At 43.1% G+C, this 17511-nt stretch overlaps 1 protein-coding gene across 5 annotated transcripts in view; it reads left to right on the top strand.

Moving 5' to 3' along the window:
- The window catches only part of LOC106602747 (transmembrane protein 131-like), a 79654-nt gene extending 63128 nt beyond the window's left edge, over nucleotides 1-16526 (top strand). The window contains exons 9-25 of one of the 5 annotated variants that reach the window (XM_014195587.2): nucleotides 187-367; nucleotides 1909-1967; nucleotides 2077-2179; nucleotides 4241-4346; nucleotides 4584-4728; nucleotides 5090-5263; nucleotides 7154-7178; nucleotides 7362-7479; nucleotides 7702-7771; nucleotides 8029-8138; nucleotides 8523-8592; nucleotides 10593-10717; nucleotides 11245-11387; nucleotides 13189-13375; nucleotides 13856-14041; nucleotides 14281-14431; nucleotides 16257-16526. In XM_014195587.2, coding sequence (XP_014051062.2) covers nucleotides 187-367; nucleotides 1909-1967; nucleotides 2077-2179; nucleotides 4241-4346; nucleotides 4584-4728; nucleotides 5090-5263; nucleotides 7154-7178; nucleotides 7362-7479; nucleotides 7702-7771; nucleotides 8029-8138; nucleotides 8523-8592; nucleotides 10593-10717; nucleotides 11245-11387; nucleotides 13189-13375; nucleotides 13856-14041; nucleotides 14281-14431; nucleotides 16257-16259 — 1956 coding nt within the window. In that variant the 3' untranslated portion in view covers nucleotides 16260-16526. Of the gene's footprint in view, nucleotides 1-186; nucleotides 368-1908; nucleotides 1968-2076; nucleotides 2180-4240; nucleotides 4347-4583; nucleotides 4729-5089; nucleotides 5264-7150; nucleotides 7221-7361; nucleotides 7480-7701; nucleotides 7772-8028; nucleotides 8139-8522; nucleotides 8593-10592; nucleotides 10718-11244; nucleotides 11388-13188; nucleotides 13376-13855; nucleotides 14042-14280; nucleotides 14432-16256 lie in introns of all 5 variants that reach the window. The other 4 variants (XM_014195586.2, XM_014195585.2, XM_014195584.2 and 1 more) reach the window with 4 other exon arrangements.
- Nucleotides 16527-17511: the final 985 nt, after the last annotated feature.

Here is a 17511-nt window from a genome sequence, read left to right as displayed (position 1 = left end):
TCCCCGTTCTCTCCCTCTGTCCCCCCTTTCTTGCCCCCTATCTCTCTCCACGTTCCACTCTCCCACTAATCGCTCTTTCTACACTCCTCTTCATTCTCTCTTTGCTCTATTCAACCAACCCCCTCCCCCTTTCTCCCTCTTTGCTCCCTCTGTGTAACTGGTATGCCTTTCCTGCCGTTTCCCCAGGGGTCCTGCTTCCAGAGCATTGAGGACCATGCGGCCGGGGTGGAGCAGCGACTCAACCTCCAGATCAGGCTGTCAGAACGCACAGAACGCCCAGCTGACCTGGACAAGCTCAAGCCCTACATCATCGAGCACATCCTGGTCCTGTTGGTCGCCCCAGCGACGAGCCGCGGCTCCGCCAACGGTGGGTGTCGGGGCTAGGGGACTCGTTTTTGGGGGTGGAGGTGGGGTAAGGCATGAGAGCTAGGAATAACTTAAAATATTTTAGGATGTTGGTTGGTTTCAATACAGGATGTTGGTAGTCTGCGGGTTTAGGGACCTTTGCACCCCACCTAAAGAAACATCTGGGAGAAACACTGATTAGGATGTGGGAGCCTTACCACTGCTGTGCCGTTGAGCATATTACCACAGCTAGTTGTAGAATCAAACATGTCCTTCCCCAAATTCTCATCTTAACTATTAAAGGGGAAATGGCAAAACTGATCTTAGATCAGCCCATTGGTGCAAGTTCATCCTGTATCCTCATCACTACCACAACCCATATTACATACACAGGACCATTAGTGCTCTTATCAAGGCCGGACTATACTCTGTAGAGTAGGCTACATCTCCCTGCTAGAATATGCCTATCACACCAGGCATGTAGCCTGTAGATTGATGGTAGATTAACACTGGGTTTGTCCCAAGTGGCACCCTATTCCCTACATAGTCCACTACTTTTTACCAGGACCTTTAGTGCTCTGGTCAAAAGTAGTGCACTATATAGGGAATTGGTTGCCACTTGGGATGCAACCATTGTTTACAGTTTGGTACTAGGGGCCAGACATGGGTGATTAGATGTTCTTTCCTTGTTCTTCTGTCCACCGTCTTCTACATCATAAACAACTACGGGATGTTTTCATTTCCATTTTAATCTAATAGTAGACTTAATCTGGGTCATGTCAGTTTCCAACATTTTATTTCTGTGAAACGGTACTAAAACGGTGGATTTAGTGAAGCCCAGTGAACGGTTTGGTCATTCATTGGTTTGCCAATACAACGCAATCGATGGAGGTGAAGCGTGAACGGTAGCACAGGTACTTTTCATCCGCAGTCTCACTTGCAGAGAAACCTGAGGTTGAAAGGAATTGCCAGTGCCAAGGAAATCAGCCCCGACGTGTCAGCTCAGCGCTTTCACCCACGAAACTGCTGCACTGCTGCTGTAGAGTAGAGCACTCAGGTTTTTATGATCACAGCATACTGTAAACGTAATCACCTCCTTTCACTTAGTGCTACTGTCCAGATCAAACCAAACTGAAACCACCTAGTGAGTAACATTAGATCTAATTTGAAGTTTATTGTCACAGTCACAGTCAGTGACCTGTGAGGAGTGTTATCAGTCATTTTTTGTCTTGTGTACAACAGATGTGATTGGCATGCATGAATGGGATAGATGGGGCATTTACCTTCTACCTTGGGATGGGCATCATAGAGCATCAGCATTACGTTCTTAGATTATGTGCATGGAGTATAGTCACAGTACCTGAGAGGATGTCAAGTAGCCCTGAAGATTGCTTTGTTATTGACTGTCTTAAGGTGGATGTATCCATTTTGTGTGTGTAGTGACACCTACTGGCTCCAGAGAGAAGTGCACTTTTCAGTGTTTTGTTGGGCAGTAGAACAGTATTTATTCGATTCTGTCAATAACATGTCATTAACCTATTATGTCTTTATTCTGTCCTACAGGGGAGCCAAAAATAGGAATTTATATGTTGAATTCAGGAGGAAAGAAACTTTATGTTAAGGTAAGTTTCTGTGCGAACTCAAGCAGAGTACTCATATGGAGTCTATTTAATATGTATTCAGTATTACCCATGCAGGAGTTTATGTTGTATCTATTTTTTTTTAAATTAGGAAATACAGTTATCCAAAGTGGACAGCACTCTGGAGTTCAGCCCAGTCCTGCTGAGAGCATCAGCGACAAACTTCACAGAAGTGGCTACACTAGCCTGCAGAGGTACGTTTCAATGGCAAGGTAGAGAAATACTGGGTCTGTTTGCCGTTTATGGTAATAATGTTGATATCTTAAAAGAAAAGGAAAACCTGCAAATTGCTCTTGATATATCATCATCAAATTATTCCCACACACCTACAACAAGAAAACTCAGCTATGTGATATCTTTTCCTATTTTGCTGATGAGTTGATAGCATGTGTGTATATTTAAGCAATAAGGCCCAAGGTATTGTAGTACAGTGCCTTCAGAAAGTATTCATACCCCTTGACTTTTTTCACCCAGCTATGCACAATACCCCATAATGACGAAGTGAAAACATGTTTCTAGACAATTTTACAAAGTTGTTGAAAATGAAATACAGAAATCATCTAATTTACATAAGTATTCACACCACTGAGTGAATACTTTGTAGAAACACCATTGGCAGTGATTACAGCTGTGAGTCTTTCTGGGTAAGTCTATAAGAGCTTTCCACACCTGCCCATTATTCTTTTCAAAATTCTAGAAAACCATTTTCAGATCTTGCCATAGATTTTCAAGTAGATTTAAGTCAAAACTGTAACTCATCCACCGAGGAACATTCACGGTCGTCTTGGTAAGCAACTCCATTGTAGATTTTTCCTTGTGTTTTAGGGTATTATCCTGCTGAAAGGTAAATTAATCTCTGTGTCTGGTGGAAAGCAGACTGAACCAGGTTTTCTTCTAGGGTTTTGCCTGGGAAATGGTTCCAATAGTTTTTCCACCATACATTTTTCCCATCTGAGATTTTAGAAACACTTAAAATGAGGACTGTGTTTCATATAGGCCTACCCAGATGTTTTGATAACTGTTTAAATCTCTCTAGGACAAGGTGACTTTTATCAATATATTCGCCTGTATTTACCCCCTAAAAATTAAACGCTAATTAGATACTAATGTAGCTATCATTAAAAAAAAATGTAATACCATGATGATCTGGACGAGACTGCCGAATCGAGGCAAAGGTAAGAATCTGGATTTACTAAATGTAGTAATGAATACATTTGCAACATTTCTTGAAATGGACAATTCTGTGAGCTGTCTTGTGTAATTTTTAATTTGACACAATACATGTTAGCAACGGTGTCAGCTAGAGATGACTTGCAGGGATTTGTAGTTTTGCATTACGTCTACTTTGAGGCTAATTAGCGTTTTAGACTCTGAGAGTAAATAGAGGCGGATATATTGATAAGTCATCTTGTCCAAGAGATTTACGTGGTTATGAAAACATCTCACCAGGGTAAGTCTACACAAAACACAGACCTTATTTTAAGTGTTTTTAAAATCCCCTATTGGGAAAAATGAATGGCAGAAGAAATGATTGGGACCATTTCCCTGTTTGACCACTATGTTTTATGGGTATTATGACACCTCCACTCTGGGCCTCTATTGGCCTCATGGTGAAATGCCTGAGTGATTTCCTTCCTCTCTGGCAACTGAGTTAAGGTAGGAAGGACGCCTGTATCTTTGTAGTGACTGGGTGTATTAATACACCATCCAAAGTGTAATTAATAATTTCACCATGCTCAAGGAGATATTCAATGTCTGCTTACCAATAGGTCCCCTTCTTTGAGAGACATTGGAAAACATCCCTGGTCTTTGTGGTTTCATCTGTGTTTGAAATTCACTGCTCGACTGAGGGACCTTACAGATAATTGTAGGTGCGGGGTACAGAGATGAGGTAGTCATTAAAAAATCATGTTAAACACTTTTATTGCACACAGAGTGAGCCCCTGCAAATTATTATGTGACTTGTTAAGCAAATATGTACTCATGAACTTGATTAGGCATGCCATAACAAAGGGCTTGAATACTTATTGAGTCAAGACAATATCAGTTATTATTTAATAAATTTTGTCTGTAAGTGTGTAATAAGTCAAGGGGTATGAGTACTTTCTGAAGGCACATATGCTTTTAATTCCATTCTAGATATGTATTTAGCTTCTATCACTATGAAAAATACAACTGTCCTGTATTAGCTGGAATGTAACTTATCTACCGAGAGGAACCTCCTACTTTTAAAATCCAATGTTGACTGTGTTCAGCAGGGTCTCTGCTAGGTCAGGGTAGAAGATGCTCCAGTCATATTAGCCTACAGGTCCTGGGGAATCACACAGTGAACACTTTCCCTGGCTTCCACATCACACACAGGTAAGACCATACAGATACTCTGCTCAAAAGGAGATTTAAATTGGATTTTCTGCCCTCACTGTGTGTATTTGTTAATGTTCCGTTTTCAGTTTGTATTTACAAAGTATAAAATCCAGATAACCAAAAAATCGCTAGAAAATGTAGTGAATGGGTGTTAGCTTATCAACACAATTTAAGAGACAGAGTGCCTCTCACTCCTCCAGAGCACTTTTCAATGGTCGTCTCTCCTCTCTCCAGGGGGTTGGAGCTGTCTAGTCTCTTCCAGGTGAGACAGAGGCAGAGGGGGGCAGACCACGTGGACCTGTGGCTGACCAACACCCTCCACTTCCCCCTCGCAGTCCAGGACGCCACCCTCTCCCCGGAGTCCCAGGGCTTACTCAAGGTTAGGGGTGGTGGTCTTCTTTTGTAGTTGCGCTGGGCATCTCAGAAGATGGCTACGTCATACAAATGTGGTTCCGTGAATTCCGTTGGGATTTTTATGAAGTCGACCAGATGTTTTTGCTTAAGGTCGATAGAAATGTCAAAGTTCAGCCCAAAAGCTATGTGCAGAAGTAATTTGCCTGGGTTTCTTTATACAGATTGGTACAGGTGCACAACTCGGCCTCTCAAAGTTTCACAGGCCTGGTTTCCCAGGTTGAAATCAGTCTCTAGTTCAAATATGAGAGAATGAGATCTGCGTAGTTATAGTTGAATCTCTTGCTATCGGTATGTCCATGCTGACCGTCTGTCCCCCGTGCGTCAAGGTGGTCAACTTCAGCGCGGCGGTGTCAGTGCCCCAGGGTGGCTGCTGGCGGCTCCTCTCCCTGCAGCTCCTCAACAGGAGCCTGCCCCTAAACCTGCTATCCACCCTCTCCCTGACCACTGGCTTGGGTCTGGCCCTGAAACTACCCCTCCACTTTCACTCCACCCTGGCCAAGGTAATACAACCAGTGATGCCAGTCTGCATACACATAATGTACACTCCACCCTGGCCAAGGTAATACTCCCAGGGACTGTCTGCATACACGCTCCTCCATACTCTCCATAGACCAGGAGTGCACATTTATGTTTCTGCCCTAGCAATACATGCCTGATTCCACTAATCAAAGAGCCCCCTCTTTTGCCTTTTAGATCATAATGAATAAGATTTTATGGACAGATCCTAGATCAGCACTCATATGCTGAGATACCTCGTGGATAAACGCCCCGGACTGAGAAACACTGCCATAGACAACTGTCTATTACATACTACTAGAGTCCTGAATAACCACACTTTACACTATTACTGTCCGTTGTTCTGATCTCTATACTAATGTTTAACATCTGCTCACTCACACCTTTGTTCTGATATACTATGTGTGTACACAGTGTATTCGGAAAGTATTCAGACCCCTTCACTTTTTCCAAATGTTACGTTACAGCCTTATTCTAAAATGGATTATATACATTGTTTTCCTCATCAATCTACACACACTACCCCATAATGACATATCGAAAACAGGATTTTAGAAATATTTGCGAGTGTATTTAAAAAAAACGGAAATGCCTTATTTACATAAGTATTCAGACCCTTTGCTATAAGACTTGAAATTGAGCTCAGGTGCATCCTGTTTCCATTGATCATCCTTGATGTTTCTACAACTTTATTGGAGTCCACCTGTAGTAAATTGACTTCATTGGACATGATTTGGAAAGGCTCACACCAGTCTATATAAGGTCCCACAGTTGACAGTGCATGTCAGAGCAAAAACCAAGCCATGAGGTCGAAAGAATTGTCCGTAGAGCTCTGAGACAGGATTGTGTCGAGGCACAGATCTGGGGAAGGGTACCAAAACATTTCTGCAGCATTGAAGGTCCCCAAGAACACAGTGGCCCCCATCATTCTTCAGTGGCCTTCGATTCTTAAATGGAAGAAGTTTGGAACCATCAAGACTCTTCCTAGAGCTGGCCGCTCGGCCAAACTGAGCAATCGGGGGAGATGGGCCTTGGTCAGGGAGGTGGGCCTTGGTCACTCTGTCAGAGATGGGAGAACCTTCCAGAAGGACAACAATATCTGCAGCACTCTACCAATCAGGCCTTTATTGGAGTGGCCAGATGGAAGCCACTCCGCTTGGAGTTTGCCAAAAGGCATCTAAAGGACTCTGACCAGGAGAAACAAGATTCTCTGGTCTGATGAAAACAAGATTGAACTCTTTGCCCTGAATGCAAAGCGTCATGTCTGGATGAAACCTGGCACCATCCCTACGGTGAAGCATGGTGTTGGCAGCATCATGCTGTGGGGATGTTTTTCAGGGGCAGAGACTGGGAGACTAGTCAGGATCGAGGGAAAGAAGAACGGAGCAAAGTACAGAGAGATCCTTGATAAAAAAAAAAAACCTGCTCTAGAGCGCTCAGGACCTCAGACTGGGGTGAAGGTTCAACACAGGAGAGGCCCAGCCAGAGCCCAGACTTGAACCCAATCGAAATAGTGAGTAAAGGGTCTGAATACCTATGTAAAATTTCAGTTGTAATATAATTCTTCATTTGCAAACATTTCTTAAAACTTTTTTCTTTGTCATTATAGAGTATTAGATTGATGTGGGGAAAAATACAATTTAATCAATTTTAGAATAAGGCTATAACGTAACAAAATGTGGAAAAATTCAAGGGGTCTGAATACTTTCCGAATGCACTGTGTGTGTGTGTGTGTGTGTGTGTGTGTGTGTGTGTGTGTGTGTGTGTGTGTGTGTGTGTGTCCAAGCTAACAAACGGTCAAACGGCATTGTATTTATATGACATTCGTTCAGCCAAAAATAACGGAGTGTGTTTGTGTGTTCCCTCTCCAGCAGGGTAATGTTGTGTTTGAAGCGGAGGGTGAGTGTGGCCGACTATGTCCTCTCAGACTGTCAGAAGCAGGTGAGACGTGTGTGTGTGTGCGCACACGCTTGTGGCGTGCATGCATGAGTCATTGGTCTCTGCTGTTGGTACAGTGTGTGTTTTACTGATATGTGTGCAGGTGTGTGGTCCACTCAGGCTGTGTTGTATGGCTGTTTCCAGGTCGTGTCCAGTGGCAGCGCTCTCTCCTCCCAGACTCCTCCTCCTGGATGCTGGACAGCAGACTAGCCTCGGAGCTCTGCGCTCGCTGGCAGATCCGCAAAGACCAGCTGCCCTGCAGGTGAGACACACGGTTCTTCACTTCCCTCCTTTAGGTTATGTCTGGTCACTCCTACACACACACAAAATTTTTCCTACCCTCAGTGACTTATACATTATCTAGTCACTCTAACACCTATCACTTATAATGGCGGTGGGCCACACACACACACACACACACACACACACACACACACACACACACAATACACTTACAGTTCCTATTTTCTTCTGTTCACTAAAGGTGGCCAAGACTACCAGCGGAGACCTCGTCCCCTCTAGACTTTGGTGCTGTCCCTGTCAATGAAAGCAAGGTAACCCAAACATGTTTTTATCACACACTAATAGTTGAATAGCTCTGTGGTACATCTAGTCAACAATTCACCTGCAGCAGTTGGAGGATTTGAGAAATTTGTAATGATAAATGTTTTTTTTTTTCAACTCTAACACTTTTAACATGAGTATGCTTTTCCATTGCAATGTCTTGTTATGTGTCCAGCTGTGAGCCATGGAAACCAAATGCAATTGTCAATGTACAATACGTCTTTTGAACTTTGAACTTTTCCCCCAGGTTAAGCTGCTGACTCTGAAGAACCCCTCCTCCTCTGTGGTGTGTGTGGAGATCAGAGCCCTCTCCCTGTACCCGGCCCCCTTGGAAGCCCTTGACCTCCTCACCAAATGGTACAAACCCAAGGACGACACCCCTCACCATTAGTTGCACTCCTCCCTTGGGTGTGTCTCAATAGTCTATAGTGGCTTCCTCTCCTCATCTCCTTTCCTTCATCTGCACTGAAGTGAAACAACTGGACCATACTGCTTTCACCTATAGTGCGTTTTGAGATCAGAGGAAGGAATGGAAAGACACTTCACACTATTGTAACAAATTCCTTTGCGTTAGTTTCCCGCTCCTTCAAGGGACAGTTCATGTAAATATTTGTGGATTTTAGACAGAACTGCCCCTTTAACATTGCAGTTTAGTACCAGTTAGCTCTGAGTGTCTCTTGTAGGTGTTATTGATGAGGCGTCTCACTGTGTGGCCTCCTACTCTCTCCCCTGTTTCTCCAGGTTCAATATCAGCCCCCTCTCTGTCAACATCAGCACTACAGAGTTCACTCTGCTGCATGCAGAGCACAAGGTAGGATGCTGTGCATTCTGGGAGACGTAGTTTGTCTGTTCCACTGTCTGCCTATGGGACTGGGGTTGCTGTAACGTATTAGGTGTAGGGATGGGGGGGGAAAATACAGTAGAGTATAGTGATATTATTTTTGCCGACTTTTATATATAAATTGCTACGTACTTAACGTAAACTAACGCTAGTCGGCTGTACCTGCGCCAAAACTCTGGTATTTCTCATCCTATAGCTTGTTTCCCATCTTCTTTTTAAAACTTGTTTTCTTATGGCTCTCTCGTTTCTCTGCAGCAAACGCATGTGAGCAATATGTTTGGAACATCGAATCACAATAAAATCACAGTATCGAATCTCAATATATATAGAGTCGTGATACATATAGGGTGCATTCGGAAGGTATTCAGACACCTTTACTTTTTCCACATTTTGTTACGTTGCACCCTTATTCGAAAATGTATTAAATACATTTTTCCCTCATCAATCTACAGACAATACCCCATAATGACAAAGCAAAATGTTTTTGTTTTTTTTATGTTTGCAAATGTAAAAATTTTTTTTTAAAAACAGATCACTTTTACATAAGTCTTCAGACCCTTTACTCAGTACTTTGTTGAAGCACCTTTGGCAACAATTACAGCCTTGAGTCTTCTTGGGTATGACGCTACAAGCTTGGCACACCTGTATTTGGTGAGTTTCTCCCATTCTCTGCAGACCCTCTCAAGCGCTTTCAGGTTGGATGGCTGCACAGCTATTTTCAGGTCTCTCCAGAGATGTTCAATCAGGTTCACGTCCGGGCTCTGGCTGGGCTACTCAAGGACATTCAGAGACTTGTCCCGAAGCCGTTCCTGCGTTGTCTCGGCTGTGTGCATAGGGTCGGGTCGTTGTCCTATTGGAAGGTGAACCTTCACCCCAGTCTGAGGTCCTGAGTGCTCTGGAGCAGGTTTTTATCAAGGATCTCTGTACTTTGCTCCGTTTATCAATTGAATTTGCCACAGGTGGACTGTAGAAACATCTCAAGGATGATCAATGGAAACTTATGTAAAATGTTTTATTTTTTATTTTATTTTATTTGCTCAAATTTAAAGAAACTTTTCATTTTGTCATTATGGGGGTATTGTGTGTAGATTGATGAGGGAAAAAATGTACTTTGTCCATTTTAGAATAAGGCTATAACGTAACAAAATGTGGAAAAGGGGAAGGGGTCTGAATACTTTCCAAATGCACTTTACAGTATTGTGTATCGTGATATTGTTTCGTAAGGTCCCTCGCCGTTCCAAGCCCTAGTGTAGACGCTGATCTTGGGTTAGCGTCTACACTTTCCCCCATTAATGGTTAAGGTTAGGAATGGCGGCGGGGAAGCTGATCCTAGTTCTGTACCTAGGGGAAATTTCATCCCGTAGCAATAGATTACAATGACAGGAAATGTTTGAGAGCTCATTGTTTACTGCTCCCAAGTGTGCTATTTTATTGACCTACGGTGGGTAGCTAGCTAAGTGACCAACTTTGCAGCGAACATGGAGCATTTGCTGTCTTTTTATTGCGTTATTCTTTGGTCCTTATTGCATTTTGATGCATGTATTTTAGTCATTCCGTTCTTTTGACACTCCAGCTCAGATTTTCTCAATCCACTCCTAGGGAATCCAGGTTAGTGCTGGGCTAGCACAAATATGTGAACCCCCCCCCAGGAAAGGATTGAGAAACACTGCTCTAGTTATGGGAAACCAATGCCGTCTTTAATCATTGGCTTTGGTGTCCCAGGTCTGAATCGGTCCATGATTAGTAGAGAATGAAAGCCAGGGGGCCGTATGTATCAAGCGTCTCAGCCCTTTTAGATCAAAATGGACAGGCAAGACCTGATCCTAGATCAGCACTCCTACTCTTGATATGTCTGATTACAGACAACCCCAGAAGTGTTTCAGCTGTCCAGGAGACCGCAGTTGAATAATACTTGTTATATATAAAGTGTGCTCATGCAGTGATATATTAACCCTGTGTGTTGTCTGCAGGGCGGGGAGAGTGTGCGGGGAGAGGGAGTGCTGCGTCTCCTCCTCCAGCCGTGGGAGAGCAGGGAGGTGGCCGTGGTGTTCACCCCCTCCGAACACAAACCCACCACCACCATCCTACTCATCAGGTACACTATGATTGACACCTCTACATTTTGACACGTTCTTAGAAAAAGTCTTCTGATTTTCATGTTGTCATGTACATACAAAGGCAAAATGACCACATAAACAGTACTGCGAATAATCCCCCCCCCCCCCAGTGGTTGCATACTGGTACCAGTAGTTGTAGTCTCTCGTGCATGCAAGATCTTAATATGAGCACTGATATTACAGTAGTTATTGCAGTACAATGTGAACATGTAGCTTTGTGCGTGATATTATTCCACGTTTGTGGTTGTTTTGGTCAATAATGGAGCCAAGCTAGATGGCACCAGGTATTTTAATGACGTTTGCCAGATTTGAGTATGGTGCCATGTGCTGTCGGTTTTGGTGACTCTCAGCATTGGTGACCGTCTAGTCTCGAGTTGCCATTATTTTCAAGTGTCGTCTGTCACTCTACTGTTGGAGCGCGAGGAAGTGAGAGTCGGGGAGCTGAGTCTAGAGACAGTCTGACTCTGTCTCTTTCTCTTTTTTTCTCTGTCTCTCTTTGTCTCAGGAACAATCTGACAGTGTTTGACATGGTGATGGTGCGGGGTCATGGGTCCAAGGAGCTGCTGAGGGTGGGGGGCAAGCTGCCGGGACCCGGAGCCTCATTACGCTTTAATGTCCCTCAGTCCACCCTCATGGAGTGCCGAGACGGTGAGCCAACCACTGTTAATTTTATATTTGTCATTTATCCTCCTTTCTCTCATTGAGATGAAAATCAATTTTGTGCTCCTAGTGGCAATCACGGCAATCAATGAGTTACTCCTAAAAAAATCTATGATAGGGTTTGATTATATTTAAGTGCAGTATATGTAAGGCTGGGTGACGTGGCCAAAATATCATATCACGGTATAAAAAAAGGGTGGTATTTTATGTTTTTGAATATTTTAAGATTTACATTTGCTTTATGAGTAATATGTGACCCTAGGCTGGCAACACATACATTCTAACTCATTTCAATGGGTCTTTCTCCATTCTGATTTGTTTTATACTGTTCAATTCAACTTCAACCAAAAATAATTGATACATTTCTGCTCTTATTTGAAATAATTTCCACACTGCCACGTAGGGCTGCACGATATGGGCAAACAATCTAGACCTTATTTTTAACCAGATGTTGCAATTGCGATTTGACTTGCGATTTAGAGCAACAACTGATTATTCAAATTCTATAGTTAGACTATAATAGTGGGCACTTTGAATACAGTGTTGTTTGACATGACAACAAATGAAAATGCCAGGGAGGAGTTATTATGACAGGGTAGGAACCAAAGTGTTGATATGTGTTTCCTCGATCCTTCCAGTTGGCTCAGTTGGTAGAGCATGGTGTGTGCAACGCCAGGGTTGTGGGTTTGATTCCCACGGGGGGCCAGTACAAAAAAAAAGAAGCAAATGTATGAAATTTATGCATTCACCTCTGTAAGTCGCTCTGGATAAGAGCGTCTGCTAAATGACGAAAATCTAAAATGTAAATGTAGGGGGACCTATAATCTTTGACTACATTGAATGTTTTCTCTTAGCTACTTCTAAGATATTCATGCTTTGCGTATTCCTCTTTGATTTAGAAGATACTGTTGCACAAACAGCATGCTGATTTAGGTCTACACCATCACTGGTATTAACAGCCTGTATAGCTAATTACATTTGCTCTGACTCAGTACATTTATTAGCTAGCTAGCCAGCTAACTAGCGATTAGCATTAGCGGCTAACAAGATTTAGGCCCAAAATGCCCAAAAAAAAGACAAACTAGCTGTTTGCAGACGTAAGAAACACAAACTACGTGTAATAATAGAACGTTAGTGGATTTACGTTAGTAACATTAGTGAAAAAAGTGAAAACAGCATCATTGTCATCAACATAGTTAGGGAAAGAGGGGCTCGGTCTGTGTTGAATAACGGTATATTGTTAAATACGTTGTACTGCTCTGCCCTAAGTATACAGTATGTAGCTAGATCTTATTAGATGTTTGTTCATTTTTAAATGCATTACTTATACACTTCATTAGTCAAGGCAAATGATGGTGCTTCATAGTAATGGCAAAGTGAATTCAATACATTTCAGGTTAATTTGCCATTCAAACTCTATTGTAACGTCCTTGAATTTGAAACTAGGCTACTTAATCATTGTCTTATTATTAGTGGTGGTAGTTCTGCTGTACAACCTGTCATATCCTTTAATAAACTCCTTTTAATGGCACAAAGAAGATTTTTTTTATTTTTATTGAACTGACAATAAAGCGTGCCTTATCTGTGTGTTCTCCTACCAAGGCTAATTAATCCTTGGTGACATACCAAATGTCACCCTATTCCCTTTATAGTGAAGTATTTGGTCAAAAGTAGTGCGTTATAAAAGGAATAGGGTTCCATTTGGGACTCAGCCCATGTCTTGCCCTACTGTTCTTAAGAGTGTGTGGCAGGCTACTTTATGAAATTCTTCCTCCCATCTACCTCCTAGGCCTGCGCACCAACAAGCCTCTGTTTGCCATCTGGAAGAGCTTCAAGGTGGAGAACGCCGGGGAGCTACCCCTTACGGTCACGTCCATGAACATCAACGGCTACAAGTGCCAGGGCTTCGGCTTCGAGGTGCTGCAGTGCAGGTCCTTCAGCCTGGACCACAACTCCTCCTCCGAGATCACCATTGCGTGAGTCAAATGTCGGAAGAATGGATGTAGATTGTTGTTGAACCTATTTTATGTCAACATATTTTGTATTAACTTAGCAGTAGTGTACATGTGTCAGGTTACTTTCAAGTGAAGGGTACATGAAGTAAAGTAATGAAAGAAAAGTAGATCTATCATTTTTGTATTCTGTCCGAACGCAAACATCAAGACGTTTGTATTGTTTAGTAAATAATTTCTTGTAATACGAGACATCAAGTTTTTGGACATTTGTAATGCTCATTGACCTCATCTTCTTCTCGCCTTTTCCCCCCACTGTCTCAACTTCTATTTTCTCTTTATCTCTTTCTTCCCTCTCTGGTTGTCTCCCCTCTCCCCCACTTTCTTTTCACCCTCCTCTTTTCCCCCTTAATTGCTCGCTCTCTCTTTTTCTCCTTATCTTACTCTAACTTCTCCCCCTCTCCTCACCTCTCTCTTTCTCCACCCACTTTCTCCCTCCTCCAGGTTCACTCCAGACTTCACGTCGTCCTGGGTGATCCGGGACCTGACCCTGGTGACGTCGCGCGGCTCATCGTTCCCCTTCACCCTCAACGTGACGCTGCCCCACCACATGCTGCCCCTCTGTGCCCAAGTAGTGCCCGGCCCCAGCTGGGAGGAGACATTCTGGGTGGTCACCCTCATCTTCACCTGGTCAGTGCCACCTCGAGACTCATAGACCAGTACCAACTTAGCGCCAAGTTTGGGTGATGAAAAGCCAATGTCATACACAGCTTCATGATTTCTCCCCCCCAGAAATAAAACAGGTTTCAGGTTGAAAGACAATGTACTTTGACTCCCCAACCAGATTACCAGTGTCTACTACTTTGTGAATTGGTTGATACTGGTATCACCAATGAATAACCGGCCATATCCTTTCTCTCTCCTCTCAGCTTCTCCCTGGCAGGTGTTTGTCTGATGGCTTTCCACCAGGCCCAGTACATCCTGACTCAGTTCTCCAGCCCCACCCCCCGGAGCATCCACAACTCTGCCCTGTCCCGGGACAATGGCCCCGTCAACAACATCACTCCCCAACGGAGTCAAGTAAGACACTGTGGAATATATTTTACAAGAGACCCGTTTCCAATCAAATATTTGTACATAAAATCAACAGTTTTATATGGTTCCAAATAGAGGTCGACCGATTAATCGGCAGGGCCGATTTCAAGCTTTCATAACAATCGGTAATCTGCATTTTTGAACGCCGATTACATTGCACTCCGCGAGGAGACTGCGTGGCAGGCTGACCACCTGTTACGCATGTGCAGCAAGGAGCCAAGGTAAGTTGCTAGCTAGCATCAAACTTATCTTATAAAAAACAATCAATCTTAACATAATCACTAGTTAACTACACATGGTTGACGATATTACTAGTATATCTAGCTTGTCCTGTGTTGCATATAATCAATGCGGTGCCTGTTAATCTATCGTCGAATCACAGCCTACTTCGCCAAACGGGTGATGATTTAACAAGCGCATTCGCAAAAAAAAGCACTGTCGTTGCACCAATGTGTACCTAAACATAAACATCAATGCCTTTCTTAAAATCAATACACAAGTATATATTTTTAAACCTGCATATTTAGTTAATATTGCCTGCTGACATGAATTTATTTAAACTAAGGAAATTGTGTCACTTGCGTTCTGTGCAAGCAGAGTCTGGGTATATGCAGCAGTTTGGGCCACCTGGCTCGTTGCGAACTGTGTGAAGACCATTTCTTCCTAACAAAGACCATAATTAATTTGCCAGAATTGTACATAATTATGACATAACATTGAAGGTTGTGCAATGTAACAGCAATATTTAGACCCGTTAGATGGATAAAATATGAAACGGTTCCGTATTTCACTGAAAGAATAAACTTTTTGTTTTCGAAATGATAGTTTCCGGATTTGACCATATTAATGACCTAAGGCTCATAATTCTGTGTGTTTATTATATAATGAATAAAGTCTGATTTGATAGAGCAGTCTGACTGAGTGGTGGTAGGCAGCAGCTGGATCGTAAGCATTCATTCAAACCGTACTTTCCTCCGTTTGCCAGCAGCTTTTCGCAATGCTCGAAGCACAGCGCTGTTTATGACTTCAAGTCTATCAACTCCAGAGATTAGGCTGGCAATACTATAGTGCCGCCTATAAGAACATCCAATAGTCAAAGGTCTATGAAATACAAATGGTATAGAGAGAAATAGTCCTGTAATAACTACAACCTAAAACTTCTTAACTGGGAGTATTGAAGACTCGTGTTAAAGGGAACCACCAGCTTTCATATGTTCTCATGTTCTGAGCAAGGAACTTAAACGTTAGCTTTTTTACATGGCACATATTGTACTTTTACTTCTCCAACACTGTGATTTTTGCATTATTTAAACCAAATTGAACACGTTTCATTATTTATTTGAGACTAAATAGATGTTATTTATGTGTTTATATTAAGTTAAAATAAGTGTTCATTCAGTATTGTTGTTATTGTCAAAATTACAAATATATATAAAAATCGTCCGATTAATCGGCAACGGCTTTTTTTGGTCCTCCAATAATCGGCATCGGCTTTGAAAAGTCATAATCGGTCGACATCAAATCAAATGTATTTATATAGCCCTTCTTACATCAGCTGATATAAGACCTCTAGTTGCCAATATAAAGCATTATTAAAGTTCGACGTTTCAGTGGTACTTGATTTAACTCTTGGTAAAACACTCCAGTACAGCAATGTTGTCAAAGTAGCTGCATATTATCTACGTAAATCTGAACTGATTTTGTTCTATAAATGAAGCTTGTCACCCATTTGATTAGCTGGTGATAATGCACTGTTATGGGTTTACACATAGTCTCTCTAACTACTTTTTTTGTTTTTGTCCATGTCCAGTAAAATGAAGGGCAGCTGCAAGACGTACGTGGACACCTGCCACAACTCTGACAAAGGAAAGGGGCGTGGCTCCCCGGCGGTGGCCAACGGCTCCACCCCCCGGGCCCAGCCATTCTCCAACTCCTCCTCCAAGAAGGGTGCCTCCACCACCCCCTCCCAGCCGCAGAAGAAACACAAGGTGTCCGTTTACTACGGCAAGTACAAAACCAGCTCCTACGCCACAGCGGCGACGGCCGCCACGGCGACCGAGGAAGAGCGGGAGCTAGACTTAACGCCCGACCTGGGAACCCTGGAACCCGACCTGAGCACGGACGCCTGCAACAACAACGAGCCCACGTTCCTCTGTCAAATCGACGTTAAGAAAACGACACAGCACTTTAAGGAAGCCCCACCACAGAGTGCCGCCCAGCGGGAGGACAGCAAAGGGCCGGCGGCGGTTATGTTTCCCGTGGAAACGCAGGCCGGCTTCCCCAACAATGTCACCATGGGCCCAGGTCCCCGACCGGGTCTCCTGCTGTGCAGCCCCGTGACAGAGAAAGGGTGCGGCCTCCGTACACATTCGCAGTTTGCGGAGAAGAGGGACACAACGGCGAAAAGGGACAACTCTGAGCTAGAGGTGAGAGAGAGATAGGGTGATCAATCGGCTATTACTTTATTTGATAGCTTGCTCTGATGCTTGTAGCCTGGTTACTCCTATAGCTCTATAGAGATGTTTTTTTGTGTGCAATCTAAGTACTTCAGTACAGGGTGGAAATGTGAATTGAATATTTATCTCGTTCTCTCTCCCTCCAGACCAGAGAGGATGGTAAAATCCAGAGGAAGAAGGCAGAGAAGACAGAGGCTGGTGTCCCAGCCGGGAACAGCAAGGCAAAGAAGAGTCGCAAGAAGAACACAGAGGGGGTTTCTGGGTACGTGGCATCTTCAAATCGATAGAGATGATAGACAAGGGTGCTCACTTACAAATTAGTCTTGACAAATGGTTTGGTGCAGAATTCCAATTGTAAAATCTATAGAGAATGAAATTGACATCACTCAAAGGACAATCTTCAATAAGTCATTGCTTGTCTTACACTTGGGATGAACCTATTCATCCCACACAGATGTGATGCACCTTATTCACATCGTGGCCATTTGTTCATTGACCAAAAGTAAAACATTTACGTTAATATTTTCTAACTGGGCAGGATGTGAATTTGATTATTTTGATTTGGGGTTGATTTAAATTGAAGAAACAACCGTTAATTAGCTACCCCCA

The sequence above is a fragment of the Salmo salar genome, chromosome ssa04 (genome assembly GCF_905237065.1).
Source record: "Salmo salar chromosome ssa04, Ssal_v3.1, whole genome shotgun sequence".
NCBI classification, from domain to species: Eukaryota; Metazoa; Chordata; class Actinopteri; order Salmoniformes; family Salmonidae; genus Salmo; species Salmo salar.
This window is presented reverse-complemented; position numbering and strand designations above follow the sequence as displayed.